Genomic DNA, 16,372 nt, shown 5'->3' with positions numbered 1-16,372 from the left:
TTGTAACAGATGATCATTAGAGCCCTGCAAATCTGCAGATATCTGCTTTATTTCTGCAGATCGTGGATCAGATGCAGATACAAATTTTGTATCCACACAAGGCTCTAGTGATCATGATTTATCTTTAAAAAGAGTAAGTTTTAAATGTATGAATGATTGGTTCACTCACTTTTTCTCCAGAGCTTCTGTCTTTTCCTTATTTTCCGATTACTGTCCCGTTTCCCTATATGACTCTTGATCTTCTTTTTCCAAATCCTGCATAAACACAGGTTGACCTGGAGCCTTCAGGATCCTGTGTTTTTTCAGAGAGATCAACTGATAATTGTTCTGACATTTAAAACCATTTTAAAAGGCTGTCCTTTAAGCAGTTTGTTTAAAAAGCAAAATTTTTCTCTGATATTTAAACTGCTTTTAATATTTTTGAAAATGTGATTTCTTTCCAGAAAAGAGAACACAATTTAGGAATGTTTTAAAGTGAAAAATGAAATATTTTAGAAGTTCTTTTGCTGAAAGAATATGCAGAATATAATTGTACATTTTTCTGTACAAACGAGATTGCAAGTGGCTGTACACCTTTTGGCATGCCCTTTGCTAGTGAATTTTGATCATGGCAATTTTTTAAGTAACCTTTTCTGGCTATATTACAAATTATTCAACATTTGTTTTCTGTGGTTCAGATATATTAAATAATATTGATAAGCATATCTTTATACTGCAAACCAGTGGATTTCATTTGAAGAAGTATTGTAATGCTATATAAAAATTGAGACAGAAGGAGAAACTGCAGATAACAAAACAATTCTTTGTCCTCAAAGTAAATATGGAAATCTTCAAGCCAAACCAATTTTTCTAGCCAAAGTTATAAAGGAGCTAAAAACTGAGCTTATAATAGGAGCTGATACAGCCTTATCTTGGGAGTATTGATATGTGTGTGGACAGCACTTAGTGGAGTTCAAATAATTTAATAATAGATGATACCATAATCATTGACATTTTTTCTTTATTATTGTTTGTTTTCAAATACTGTGTTTCAGAAGAGACATGCTTTCAGACATCCCTGAGAGGGCCTGATTATCAGAAAATACTGAGCCAACTGTTCTTTTAATCAGGTCTCATTAAGACATTTCAACTTCAGCACCCAAAATCACTAGTCCTGTCTGAAAATCGTGGCCCAGTTTTATATTCATATATTCAGCTGTATCAGCATATCACATCCTTAGCAATTTACAATTTTGCAATACAAAATTGGGATAAAATATTTACATTTCTTTAGATTTTTCATTACTACCTCTAAAACATAGGCTACAAACATGTAACAATCTCAGCTCTTCATCTGAATGAGTCAACAGCAAACTGAGGATGTTAAGTTTGTGTACGCATACAAGCTACTGGCCATGGCTACACTGGTACTTCACAGCGCTGCAACTTTCGCGCTCAGGGGTGTGAAAAAACACCCCCCTGAGCGCTGCAAGATACAGCGCTGTAAAGCCTCAGTGTAATCAGTGCCGCAGCGCTGGGAGCACGGCTCCCAGCGCTGAAAGCTACACCTGTAGAGGATGTGGTTTACGTGCAGCGCTGGGAGAGCTCTCTCCCAGCGCTGGCGCTCCGACCACACTCACACTTCAAAGCGCTGCCGTGGCAGCGCTTTGAAATTTCAAGTGTAGCCATACTATCCATGTCCACTGACAGACTATCCACTGTCACTATCCATCAGTGCTTCCTGCCAGTTCTAGTCTTGTAAATCAACAGGGGATTGAAACTGACAAGAATCCTGTTTTCCCAGTTCTTCAGAAACCAGAGCTGTTGTAAATTTCATACCCCTGTGGATCAAAAGATTGGAGCTTGTGACCCTGTGACCTGCATATTGGCATGTGTCTTTGTTTGTTTGTGGTTTAACACAGCTGATAGCTGTTCCCCTTATAATGATTAAACTACTTTTAGAGGGCTTAAAGAGGAGGTTACTTTTGAGCCTATCAGCCTATCAGCCAGTGTTCTTTTTGTACAGGAATCCTCAATAGCAAAGGGTGAGATACATTAGGCGCATAGGCATAAATCAGAGAGAAATCTGGACTACAATGTTATTACTTTAGGTTAAAACAGTGGTCTCCAGTCTTTTTATGCACAAGATCACTTTCTGAATTTAAGTGCTACCCAGGAGCTATCTCGCCCCTTCCCAGAAGCCCCACCCCACTCACTCCATCCATCGCTCTCCCACACCCTCACTCAGTTTCACCGGACTTGGGCAGGGGATTGGGGTTTGGGAGGGGGTGCAGGCTCTGTGCTGGGGCCAAGAGGTTCGGGGTGTGGGAGGAGGCTCCAGGCTGAGCCTGGGGCAGGGGGTTGGGCTGCAGGAGGTGGTGAGGGGTGCAAGCTCTGGGAGGAAGTTTGAGTGCAGAAGGGGGCTCTGGGATGGGACAGAGTGTTGAGGTACAGGAGAGGGTGAGGAGTGCAAGCTCTGGGGGGGAGTTTGGGTGCAGGAGATGGCTCCAGGATGGGGCAAAGTGTTGAGGTGCAGGAGGGGTGTGTGGGCTCTGGGAGGGATTTGGAGTGCAGGAGGGGGCTCCGGGATGGGTAGAGTGTTGGGGCGTAGGAGGGGGTATGGAGTACTGGCTCCAGGAGGGAGGTCAGGGCTGGGGCAGGGGTTCGAGGTGCAGGAGGGGTTTGGGGTGCTAGCTCTGGGAGAGGGCTCAGCTGGGTCAGGGGCTTGAAGTGCAGAAGGGGGTTTAGGGTATAGGAAGGGGCATAGGGTGCTGGCTCCGGGAGGGGGCTCAGGGCTGTGGGTTGGGGTGCAGGCTCCCGCCGGGCAGCACTTACCTTAGTCGGCTCCTAGTCGGCAGTGCAGCGGGACTAAGGCAGGCTCCCTGCCTGCTCTAGCCCCACGCAACTCTCATAAGGGGCCAATGCGCCCCTGTAGCCCCTGGCTCCATGCGCTGTCCTCTGCAGGCACCACCCTCCACCTCCCGTTGGCCACAGTTTCCTGTTTCCGGCCAGTGGGAGTTGCAGGGCCCGTGCTTGCATGTGAGTGCAAGTGCAGAGACCCCTGCCCCTTTTCCGCCTGCCAGGGCCGCGCTAGGGCATGGGGCAGGCTGGGAGCCTGCCTTAGCGACAGTCCCACTAAACTTTTAGTGACCACTGGGTTAAAATATGTATACATCCAAATAAAGGATAAATCAAATATGGTAGTTTGAATTCAACAAAATGCTAGACTTGGCAGAATAACTTTCCAATATGTAAATTCTTAATAAATATTTTAATAGTATTGAACTTTCCTAACTGACTAACAGAAACAGATGGACATATCTCTTCTGTTGCTGCCCTAGAGATTCAGCAAGTAATCAGAACTATGCATTTGGGGAACCCGCATGGGTCTATTGGCTTATGTTTTCTGTTTTATGTACATTTATCAAGATCAGCTTATTCCTGTACTAGGATGGTTGTAATTTAATTATGTAATGGTGGGAAGTGTCCCTATATGGCCCTCATCTCCTTAGACCTTTGCCTTGTCTCCATCTATACTTCGTTTTTATTATATCCTGCAGAAAGTAAGGAAGCAGGTGCATGAGATGTGTAGGACTCACTCGTGGAGGATTGTACCTAGTACTTTTGCCCAAGAATATGCTCTCCTCACGTATGTGATGGAGCTTCATTTTGTACCCTTCTCTGAACTTGGTTCAAGTATGTTTAACACCAAAGCTCTGATCTCTATTCTCCAGTCCAGGATGTAAGTGCCACATAGTTTCTTTACTTCTATAAAACACACTCTAAGCAAATGGACTAGTAGGAACCTACCTCTCAGAGATCCAAAATAATATCTGTTAATGTTTTAGCATATTGTATTTTTAGCAGTGAAAAGTTGTGTATGTGGTAGGACTGAATTACATTCCCACCACACACAAAAAAACAAAAAGTTGAGCTTTTGACAGCTTGCAGTCTGATCAATCTGTTAAGTTAAAGGAAAAGCTGTGATTATCAATTACTTCCTTTCATAGCATTATGTTGAGGCACTTAGCCTATTTGCCTGCTATCCTTGTTATTTGCCTTGGCTCTTGAGTCCTTTGCCTGCCCCAGGAGTGTAGCAAAGTGGGGAGGACAAACAGTAAAGTTGTCATGACAAATATATTTATTGGGATAATTCACTGCTTTCTGAATCCCAAAAGAACACTGATTTATCCCCACGCCCTTATGGCTGTGCATTGTAATCGGTGTGGTATTTAACTCTTTTCTGATGTTTGATTGAGCTAAGCATGAATGCGGCTTTAGTGTTTAACTAAAAATGAATTATTTTATTGTGGGATTTTTTTTTAAAAGGTAAATATTCTTGTCTGATTTTTAATCTCTGGTACTGGTAGCTGGGTATTTCTTTAGGATAATGTTTCACATGCCTATTTACATAAAGGCCTTAATGTTATGTACGTTCTTCATCTGAGAAATTCCAGTATATTTCTGAACTCATGCCTGTGTAATTATAGGTGGAACTGACATTGCTTAATACTTTCCATTAGAAGACTCTTTTCAGTTGCTTGTAAATTTGCAAAACTTAACCATTTGGGCTGAAATTTCCTATTCCAGGTGTCTATCCGAGTCTGAACTCCCACCCACACCACACCCCCATAAATTCCAGTTAAAATGGTTCATCTATTGCCATGAAGGATGTTAAAGAAAAATGTTATTTTCCCAAAGTTGAAAAATTCCTACAAGTGTTTTACTAAAAGGTCTAGTGTCTCCAAGCTTTGGAGCAGAGACTTGAAATTCAGCAGGGGCATTGCCCTGGGCCAAGATGTGCCTTTTGCTGTCCTTGTGAAAATCCATACAATTAGCAGAATTATAAGACACTGAAAATCACCATTTGGATATGCTCAGTAGAATTTAAAGTAAAATTCTCCAAACAGGTTCCATTCAGTGCACACGATGGATGTTGCTCAAGAAGTGAAGCAGGACTGAATAGCAAACTAAAGCTTTTTTAATAAGACGCTTCAAGTTGGGTGCGCAAAATCAGTGAACAGTTTTGACAATTTAATCTCTGTGCCATAATTCCCCAGCTGTAAAATGCAAATGATAATAGGGATGAAAAGAAATTCACTAAATCAGATATTACTATGAGCACCATAAAAAAGCCCACAAAGAGACTGATAGCTCAGTATTCAATATAGAGTTGGGATTGTGTGCAGTAAATAAGGCATGACATCACACATTCACGGATGATGATAAAAGTAAATATTGAATAGCTACACATTCATTGAGCTTCATCCACCCTGTGGAAAAAAAAATAGCCTGTGATCAAGGAATTAAAGCCTGTATCTAATGCATTTGCCGAAGGGGAGGTGGGTGAATTAAGGTTGCGTGAGCAACTTCATTGCTGCATTTTCTAACTTTTGAGTGCTTAACTTTGCAAACTTAATACTCCTCACACAGTTTTTGTATGTAATATATTAATATTGATAAACTAATTGTGAGGTTGGGCACATTTTCACACTTCTGGCTGCAGTCCTAGCCCTACTGAAGTCAAATGGGAGTTTTGCCAATGACTTTAAGGTGTGGGGGGCAATATTACACTCCTGGTGTTTGTGATAAATATGTAAAAAAAACTGAAAAGATTCTGCTCTTGAAGGATTCTGTGTAATCAGGTACCTAAGAAAACCATAATGTGACAAATTACTGTGTGAATTGTACCAGATTTTTAAAATAACTATTCTGTAAATTATCAGAGGGGTAGCCGTGTTAGTCTGGATCTGTAAAAGCAGCAGAGTCCTGTGGCACCTTGTAGACTAACAGATGTATTGGAGCATGAGATTTCGTGGGTGAATACCCACTTCGTCGGATGCATGTACTGGAAATTTCCAGGGGCAGGTATATATATGCAAGCAAGAAGCAGGCTAGAGATAACGAGGTTAGTTCAATCAGGGAGGATGAGGCCCTCTTCTAGCAGTTGAGGTGTGAAAACCAAGGGAGGAGAAACTGCTTTTGTAGTTGGCTAGCAATTCATAGTCTTTGTTTAATCCTGAGCTGATGGTGTCAAATTTGCAGATGAACTGGAGCTCAGCAGTTTCTCTTTGAAGTCTGGTCCTGAAGTTTTTTTGCTGCAGGATGGCTACCTTTAAATCTGCTATTGTGTGTACAAAGAGATTGAAGTGTTCTCCTACAGGTTTTTGTATATTTCTATTCCTAAAATCTGATTTGTGTCCGTATATCCAGGAAGTGGCCTGTAGAATTTGGTATTGGAGAGTTGTCTGGTGGCCTCCTTTTGGTAGTCAGACCTGTTCATGATGACAACAGCCCCTCCTTTATCAGCCTCTTTGATTATAATGTCAGAGTGGTTTCTGAGGCTATGAATGGCATTGTGTTCTGCACGACTTAGGTTATGAAGCATATTCTCACCAGCAACTACACACCACATCATAGTAACTCTAACTCAGGAACTAATCCATGCAACAAATCTCGATGCCAGCTCTGCCCACATATCTACACCAGCGACACCATCACAGGACCTAACCAGATCAGCCACACCATCACCGGTTCATTCACCTGCACATCCACCAATGTAATATACGCCATCATATGCCAGCAATGCCTCTTTGCTGTGTACATCGGCCAAATTGGACAGTCCCTACGGAAAAGGATAAATGGACACAAATCAAATATTAGGAATGGTAATATACAAAAACCTGTAGGAGATTTAAAAACAAAAGCAGTTTCTCCTCCCTTGGTTTTCACACCTCAACTGCTAGAAGAGGGTCTCATCCTTCCTGACTGAACTAATCTCGTTATCTCTAGCCTGCTTCTTGCTTGCATATATGTACTTGCCCCTGGAAATTTCCACTACATGTATCCAGCGAAGTGACTATTTGCCCATGAAAGCTCATGCTCCAATACGTCTGTTAGTCTATAAGGTGCCACAGGATTCTTTGCTGCTTATTCTGTAAATGTACATTATTGGCAATGGAGCCATGTGTTGTGAAGTGAAGAGGAAAAAAAACAACCTTCCTCCATTTCACAGCAGGATACAGTAAGCCTGAGTTAAGTGGTCCTCTAGCAACTTAATTTGCAGCCAATAGCTCCATAGATGTGATTATTGCCAAATGTATCCCAGAAGTTTATAATCTGCTAAGGAATCAACAATTCTGTTAAACACAAATGTAAGAGATTTTTCCACCATATAGAGACCTTTGGATTTTAACAGTACTTCACAGTAGGCTATTTATAATGTTCAGTTTTTATTTAAAAAAAATTGGGTAGCTGTATAGTACACTCTGTCACTGGGGAAAGGAGAGCTCAATTCCTGGTTTTAGCCTTTTGATCCCTGGGCTGCATGACTGTAAAACACTTAGATCCCAACTGTAAGTGGTATCTTGTATTGATCAATAGCCGTCCCTGATTGGGTGTTGCATTGATGGGAACCCAGGGTAAATTTACATCTTTTATTCTGTTTCTCTTTGAAAACTCATTTGTACTATTAACTTCAGAGTTCCCTATCCCATTTGTATCTCTTGTTCTGTATGCACAATGATCCCTTGCAGTCAAAATTGAATGAAATTAAATCCTTTTCCTTCTGACTTAGTTAATTGTAGTGTGTCTCTTGTCCCTTTGGTGTATCTGTAGAATTCTTTTTTAACATTAATAAGAGTTGCACTCATTGCTGCATGTTGGCTTTTTTTCACTAGGATCAAAGGCAATATCAGTTTTACATTGATATGCCCTCTGTCTGTGGATTAAATCCTGCAGTAATAGGGGAATGTGTACAGTTATCCAGTCGTTTTTTTTTCATTCCCAACATGTGTGTTAAGTTAACTCTTATACTTTTGCCTTGTTCTCGTTTGAAAATAGACATATTTTACAAAAGTAAAAGCAGAGGTAAAAGAATAGTTAAATCTGTTTTTATTTGTGAAGATATCAGGAGCTTACTTTATAGACTCATAGACTCTAGGACTGGAAGGGACCTCGAGAGGTCATCGAGTCCAGTCCCCTGCCCTCATGGCAGGACCAAATACAGTCTAGACCATCCCTGATAGACATTTATCTAACCTACTCTTAAATATCTCCAGAGATGGAGATTCCACAACTTCCCTAGGCAATCTATTCCAGTGTTTGCCTAGGGAAGTTGTGGACATGCAGTAATGATGCCAAGTGTCAAGTTTTAATTATATGTTTTTGTTGTCATTTAATAGTGTTATTGGAATTGTGAAGAAATCATGAAATGGGGTTCCTGACTTTAGTCCTTCTAAAACTGAACAGGTTTTTCTTTTTTCCAAGAAAGAATGACTGCAAGAATCCTATTTGCTATTTCCACCATTATGTGTTTTGTTTTTTGTTTAGGTTTTTGTTTGTTTATTTGGTACATAGATGAGTCCTTGTTCACAAAATGCAATTCCAGGGCAGTTTTTGGGGTGGGTTTTTGGGTGTACGAATTAATAGTAGAATTTTTTGGGTAGTTTTTTTCAACTCACTAGAAATTTTTTCTTTTGGTCTCAAGTCTGATTACTGTGATGGTTAAAATGCAACACATTTGCTTTTCTTGACAGAGGTGTATGCAAAATATGATGTGTGCTTTGAGTCATCTTGTCTGGAAATAGATTCTCTCCAAAGCTTTCTCCCTACTTGGATGACTTTCGAGTCCTAATATTTCTTCACAACTGTCCATTTCACCATGAGTGAAACGCAACTTGCCAACAAAACTTCAATACAGGCCTGCACCATGACACAGTCTCCATCAAACTTACTAGTTTTGGCAGTATTATTTTAGGTTTTCTTTTTCCTGTTTGTACAGTAGAATCTCAGAGTTACGAACACCTTGGAAATGGAGGTTTGTTGATAACTGAAATATTTGTAACTGAACAAAACATGATGGTTGTTCTTTCAAAAGTTTACAACTGACCATTGACTTAATATAGCTTTGAAATTTTAGTATGCAGAAGAAAAATGTTGCTTTCCCTTTATTTTTTTAGTAGGGCTGTCAAGCGATTCAAAAAATAATCACGATTAATTGCACTGCTAAACATTAACAGAATACCATTTATTTAAATATTTTTGGATGTTTTCTACATTTTCAAATATATTGATTTCAATTACAATACAGAATACAAAGTGTACACTGCTCACTCTATATTTTTTTATTACAGGTATTTGCACTGTAAAAAAACAAAAGAAACTATTTTTCAATTCACCCAATACAAGTACTGTAGTACAATTGCTTTATCATGAAAATTGAACTTACAAATGTAGAATTAGGTACAAAAAAACTGCATTCTGAAATAAAACTGTGTAAAATTTTAGAGGCTGCATGTCCATTCAGTCCTACTTCTTGTTCAGCCAGTCACTCAAACAGGTTTGTTTACATTTGGAGGAGATAATGCTGCCCACTTCTTGTTTACAATGTCACCTGAAAGTGAGAACAGATGTTTGCATGCACTATTGTAGCCGGCATTGCAAGGTATTTATTTGGTAGATGCACTAAAGATTCATATGTTCCTTCATGCTTCCAGGGAACATGGGGCCATGCTGATGACTGGTTCTGCTTGATAACAAGCCAAAGCAATACAGACCGATGCATGTTCATTTTCATTATCTGAGTCAGATGCCACCAGCAGAAGGTTGTTTTTCTATTTTGGTAGTTCAGGTTTACCTGTAGTTTCCGCATCAGAGTGTTGCTCTTTTAAGACTTCTATTTAGCATATCTGATACGTAAATACCTTGCAATGCCAGCTACAGAAGTGCCAAGCAAACGCCTGTTCTCTCTTTCTGGTGACATTGTAAATAAGAAGAGGGCAGCATTATCTCCTGTAAATGTAAACAAACTAAGGTGACCAGATAGCAAGTTCGAAAAATCAGGACGCAGGGTGGGGAGTAATAGATGCCTATATAAGACAAAGCCCCAAATGCCAGGACTGTCCCTATAAAATTGAAACATCAGGCCACCCTACTCCCAAATAATTGGAGTAATAGGCTGGTGCTGAATTGCAGGCTGACTGTCTTCATGGGTTTCTCTGATCCCACACTCTACACAATAGGACACTAAGAAGAGATATTTAGCATCCCTTGCATCGAATGCTATAAGGGTAACAGTGCAATCTTACGGAGGTTTCTTGCGGTGGCAGCACCCCTGAAATACATTGTTCTTTGTAGCCATCTATGCTGCCTCCTGTTCTGAGTAGAATATGTTCATTTATGTTTCTTCAAACCATAAATCTTTGCACCCTTTTTCAAGTTGTCATAAACTTTAATCTCACTGTGTTTTAAAGTCAGATAAGGATTCTTATAGTTAATTTTCATAGGTCCATTTAAACCTTTACTCCTTATCAGTTTCTGCACTGATATCAGCAACATTTTGTTCCTTCAACTTTGTTTTTGCAATGTCGTATGTTTTCTCCCTCCTGTGTTTCTTTACATGTTTAAATTTGTTCTTTTCACTCTGTTTACACTGGTAGATCTCCCACTACTTTGATTTGACAATGCTGTGCCTGTTGGTTTATTATTGCTTCCACAGTTCATGTGAGTGCATTGTCTTTTTGTCTTTGAGTGCATTGAGCTGATGTCTTTTTTTCCTAAGGACATGCCTTTCTGTAAACAAAATGGTCTTCAGTTTCTGTTTGTCCCACTAGACAGCTATTTTACCTATGACTCACCTTTTCTGTTTTGTGCGTCTGTAACTCCTGTGAAGAACTAAATTCATGTTCCAATAAATGATTTTTTCTCAATTCTAATTAAGCTATTAATTGATATTTATGTACTTTATTATTTAAGTACACCTCTACCCCAATATAACGCGTCCCAATATAACGCGGGTTCGCATACAACGCAGTAAAGCTCTGACAGCGTGTTAAGGGTGCCTGGTCAGACCAGGGCCAAGGGGTTCGATAAGGGGCAGAGGGTCTCGGGGCAGTCAGGGGCTTCCTCCCGCTCCCAGGGCCTGGGGGCAGGAGCTGTTGGAGGGCACTTTTGGGGGTCCTACAGTCCCAGAGTGGCCTGAGGGATTAGCGGGGTGCCGGGAGCAGCCCTCTCTGCTTCCTTCGCCCCAGCCCCAGCCATGTCACTCGGTGGAGGGGGCTTGGGAGAAGGGATCCCCCCACACTCGCCAGCAGCAGCAGAAGTGGAATAGCCCAGCCCCAGCCCGCTCCACTCTGCCAGCTCCCAGCCACAGTGCTCCACTTCCCGCCGCATGTGTGTACGGGGGATGTCCTTTCCCCAACCTCCCCGCACTCACCTGTGGCGGGAAGCGGAACGCCGCGGCTAGGAGGTGGCAGAGTGGAACGGGCTGGGGCTGAGCTGCTCCACTTCCCGCCGCAGGTGAGTGTGGGGAGGTTGGGGAAAGGACGCCCCCCGCACTCACCAATGGCAGGAAGCAGAGCATGGAAGAAGCCACAGAGACTGGAGTGGGCAAAGGAAGGAGGTAAGGAGAGAGATAAATTATCTAAAATATAGGCCTGATGAGGCATCTCCTGTGGAGAAAAGTCATTACATCCATTGGTATTTATAATGTCTATTGTCTGTGTGGCTTCTAAATTGCTTTTCTTTCCCACACATTCTCACAACCAGGCATTGCCAGTACCAGTATGACTACTGCTGGACTGACTGAAATGGAAATGATAGTTAACCTTGCACAGACTTTAGTGTGATCACTGAAACGTGAGGAACAGTGTTTTTGGCTTGAGCTGGGAAGACCAGCTACTCTGTTACAGTTGCAGGGCCAGTGGTTCCCAACAGTGTAATTGATTGCTCCAACCAGGGGAGAGAGTATGAAAATATGCTTCGAAGTCATTCAGCACTACTGAGCTGGTCTCAGGTCTGCCTGGTACTCCCCACTCCCAGCTGGCCTCAGAGCATCCAAGGGGTTCGTCTGATGTCTGCTTTGTCTCAGTAACTCCTGTTCTGTGCTCAGACAGGCTAGAGCCAAAAAACACACAGATTGTTACTCAGCTGGTCTTGGCTCTTCTGAAAAAATGTCACAAATAATAAACCGAATGCACTGAATATAATTGAAACGTAAGATTTTTTTTAATCAGATAGAACTTTTATATTTAAAAAATATAACTTGCTCTACTACAGAAATGTAGTTGGTCTCCTGTTCCAAGGGAAAAAAAATCAGCAAAAATGAACACCACCATGATTATAGAAAATAAGGGAAACAAATGCATGTGCTTAAAGATTTGATAAATCCATTTGCTCACAATGAATAAAGAAGCACCTTGATTAGTGTTACTCATAAAATTTTGCAGAAACTCTCAGCTTTCATTTCTAATACAGTTGGAAACATAACCTTCTAAATGTGAACAGAATGCTATGCTGCCAAGAGCTCAAGAATCCTAAGAATGAGTTAAAAACCGCAAGATTAAAAATTAATTAATTAGTGATGCTTTTGGGTCAGTCTTCTGAGTATTTAACATACAGAGGAATCCTTCCGCTCCATGAACCGTATGTGATCATTTCAGGTGGAAAATTCAACCATAAATGCCTAAACACAAATGTGGGCTGCCTCCAGGTCTTTGGCAGGGGTTCCTGCTGCTTCTTTCCTAACCCCTCAGCTGGAGAAGCAACAGTTTTTAAATATGCATCTTGCTAGAAAAGTTCCAGCACAGTTTTTTTCCATTGTTGTGCAATAGAGTTACTGTGGTAACTGGGTGTGGGTGTGCAGCACATCCAGAGACATCTCTTGAAAGGGTGTGACTCCTATCAAACGGAAAGGACTCTTGACTGAGGAAGTAACTGAGAGGAAGTTAAGGAGATGGGTGCTCTTTCCCTGGGAGAGAAGATTAAATTGTTTTTTGAATCAGCAGTAGGAGGGAGCTGCCTTTATACCCTCTTCCAATAATAAATACATGTTCTGTTATTTATTGAGCTCATGCTGAGCTGTGATTCAGAGAACTCTGCTTTCTTATGCTAACCCACTGAAAAGGAGATTTTATCATGTGACAGCAGCGTTTCATTTACATTGTATTGAAGAATGACTTGAGAGCTGGAAAACATGGAGAGTGAGAGATTTAAGAGGCTCAATTAACTTACTGTATCCAAGTAAAAGTTATGGGTGATTTGCTTATGATCTGCAAATGCCTACATGGATAAGAAACATTATAGTAGCTGGCTGTTTAATACTAACAGAAATAAACATAATGAGATCCAATGGTTAGATGCTGAAACTGTACAAATTCAGACAAGAAAAAATATATTTTTTTTAACAATGAAGTTAATGAACAAATAGAACAACTTTCCTAGGGACATGGTAGATTCTCCATCACTTCAAGTCTTTATTATCAAGACTGGATGTCTTTCTAAAAGATATGCTCTAGCTCAAACAGAAGTTATGGTTTGATGTAGAAATTACTAGTTTAGGTTCTGTGACCTGTGTCATGCAGGAAGTCAGGCTGCTAGATGATAATAATTGTCCCTTCTGTTCTTAAAATCTTTTAATTTACATTTAAAAATAAATTTAACATGGTGATGAGTAGTGCCAGTTTGATTTTATTTTTACAATGAGCCTGAAATCATAGCTTGTCACAAGAAAAGCCATTGTACAGCTGTAAGTCTAATGCAGTACGCTTTGCACATAGGAATGTTCTTTACTTCAAATTGGTAGTGTAATGTTATTTTTTTTGTAAACAAAAACCTGCCTCTCAGAAAGGACTATTGTGATTGTTTAGTCAGACCTCCTGTAGCAAACAGCCCATGGGGCTTTAGGGTCGCCAGACATCTGGATTTCAACTGCTAAAAGTCCGGCTGGTGGCGCAGCTGGGCTAAGGCTAGCTCCATGTGGTTCCCAGAAGTGGCTTGCATGTCTGGGTCCTAGTGCAGAAGCAGTCACAGGGGCTCTGCATGCTGCTCCCACCCTGAGCGCTGGCTTCGCAGCTCCCATTGGCCAGAAACCGTTGCCAATGGGAACTGCACGGTTGGCACTTGAAGGTGCGGGCAGCGTGCAGAGTCCTCTGGCCCTCTGCCTAGGAGCTGCCGGAGGTAAGCGCCACCTGGATGGAGCCTGCATCCCAAACCTGCTCCTACACCCTACCCCAGCCCTCAGCCCCCTCCAGTACCGCAACCCCCTACCCCACCCCAAGGCCCACACTCCCAGTCGGAGCCCTCACCCCTTCTCGCACCCTGACCTCCTGTCCCAGCCTGGAGACCCTCCCGTGTCCTGAACCTCTCCTTTCTGGTCCCACCCCAGAGCCAGCAACCCCAGTCAGAGCCCTCCCCCCTTCCTGCACACCAACCTTCTGCCCCAACTCCGTGAAAGTGAGTGAGGGTGGGGGAGAGTAAGCAATGGAGGGAGAGGGGATGGAGTGAGCAGGGGCGGGGCCTCCGGGAACAGGACGAGGCAAGGGCATTTGGTTTTGTGCAATTAGAAAGTTGGCAACCCTATGGGGCTTCCCTGAATTAATTCCTGTTTGAGTGACAACTTATCTTTTAGAGAAATAACCACATTTGGTTTAAAAATTGCTAGTGATGAATAGTCCACCACAAACCTTAGGAAGTTGTTCCAATAGTTAATTACTCCCACTGTCAAGAATTGTTCACCTTATTTCTAGTCTGAATTTGACTTGCTTCAACTTCCAACCGTTCCATCTTGTTATACCTTTGTCTGCTAGACTGAAAAACCCATTCCCGTATAGTTCTTAAACACTGTGATCAAGTCTCCCCTTACCCTTCTCTTTGTTAAGCTAGACCGAGCTCCTTTAATCTGTCACTGTAAGGTGTTTTCCAATCCTTTCATCATTTATCATGGCTCTTCTCTGAACTTCCTCTCCATTTTATCGACATCCTTTTTGAACTCTCGATACTAGAACTGTACGCAGTGCTGTAGTGGCGGTCACAACCTGGCCAAATACAGAGGTAATATAACCTCTCTACTTCTACTTGAAATTCCCTTGTTTATGCATTCAAGAATTGCGTTGGTCCTTTTGACTACAGTATTGTTCAGGAAACTCATATTTGTCCACTGTGACCCCAAGTCTTTTTCAGAATCACAGCTTCCCAGAATCGAGTCCTGCATTCTGCAAGAATGGCCTATGTTCTTTGTTCCTTGATGTGTAACTTGACATTTGGCCATATTAAATGCTTATCATTTGCTTGAGCCCAAGTTACCAAGTAAACAGATATAAAGCTAGTTGGAAATTTTTCAAAGAAACATGTTTTTTGGTTGGAAAATGCCAGTTTGTTGGAACCAAAACTTTTTGTGGGAATGTATCAGTTTAGACAAAACTTATGTTGTAAAGGTTTCTCAAATCCAGGATGGAATTTTTGGTCAAAACAAGAGAGAGAGGAATCACCCAGAATAGCTAATAGCCCAGTGGTTAGAGCACTCACCTGGGGTGTGGAAGACCCAGGCTCATGTTCCTCTCTCTCTCTGATTTTCTTTTGCTTCAAAGTAGAATGAGGAAAATTACTGAATCTTGAACATTTTCACAGGATGATACATCATTTTCCATGCAGGTCTACTCCAGACACTAATACAGTTGAGGTTTTTTCTCTGTTTGGTGACTGTGTGTAGTTGAGCTACTTTGAAGAATTCCATGTTAAACCTCAGTATTTGGTGTGTCTAATAAAATTGAAAGTGATTATGAAATTGTATTATTCATCAGCTGGAGTTTTGAAAGAAGTATGTAACTTATATTCTCTTTTAGGTTATTAAAGTTTGAAAAAGCACTTACTGCGTTGCGCTATGGACAGCACAAAGAAAATTAACACTTCTGATGATGATGATGCATTTCTGCTTAGAATGGGCCTCAATGATAACAAGGCTGGAATGCAAGGACTGGATAAAGAGAAAATCAATAAAATCATAATGGAGGCCACCAAGGTTCGTTTGTGTAACCCTTTTCACTAGTGCTTTGGTTTTTACTTTTTTTATTTCTTAATTTTGCATGCATAAACGGGGGCAGCCTCCTCTGTTCTGTATGTGAGTGACACAGGAAAGGTTGCTTTTCATCACTCTCACCACAACCAATGCAGAATGCTTTGCTGGAAAAGTTAATATGGTTTCCGGTTGTATAAACTTTTTCAGTAGAACTCCTTAGGGCTGACTACACCTCCAGTGGTGCAGTCCTTGTCAGCACTTCACCTTTGGAGCTTGGGAGGAGGCCCCAAATCTGTGAGGTTTTCAGAGTCCTCCCATCAAACAATCTAGAAATAACTGAGCAAGGGTAACTTCTGAGTTCCCCTACTTTCACAACTTCTGAGTTCCCCTACTTCCACAATATTCTGTTACAAGAGGGGTCAATCTGGACCTAGTTTTGTTGTTAAACAATTATGGTAAAATAATGAATGCTGTACTGTTGCTTTATGGAAGAGCTAATACTTTAGGGAGAACTTTGAAAAATATAGCATTAAAAACAATTCTGCTAGACTGCTTTTGTATTGTCCATTTTTTCACTGTGCTAAGGATATTTGCATGAAA

The 16,372-nt window shown here is 41.3% G+C and overlaps 1 protein-coding gene across 4 annotated transcripts in view; it reads left to right on the top strand.

The window, feature by feature from the left end:
- POLK (DNA polymerase kappa) overlaps positions 1-16,372 on the top strand; it is a 65,911-nt gene that overhangs the window by 4,000 nt on the left and 45,539 nt on the right. For 2 of the 4 annotated variants that reach the window (XM_050944566.1, XM_050944569.1), the window contains exons 1-2: positions 9,480-9,584; positions 15,600-15,775. In XM_050944566.1, coding sequence (XP_050800523.1) covers positions 15,638-15,775 — 138 coding nt within the window. In that variant the 5' untranslated portion in view covers positions 9,480-9,584; positions 15,600-15,637. Of the gene's footprint in view, positions 1-9,479; positions 9,585-10,397; positions 10,483-15,599; positions 15,776-16,372 lie in introns of those variants that run through there. The other 2 variants (XM_050944568.1, XM_050944567.1) reach the window with 2 other exon arrangements.

Source organism: Gopherus flavomarginatus, chromosome 3 (genome assembly GCF_025201925.1).
Source record: "Gopherus flavomarginatus isolate rGopFla2 chromosome 3, rGopFla2.mat.asm, whole genome shotgun sequence".
In the NCBI taxonomy this organism is placed as follows: domain Eukaryota; kingdom Metazoa; phylum Chordata; order Testudines; family Testudinidae; genus Gopherus; species Gopherus flavomarginatus.
Note: the sequence above shows the minus strand (reverse complement) of the source record. Positions and strands in the feature narration are given on the sequence as shown.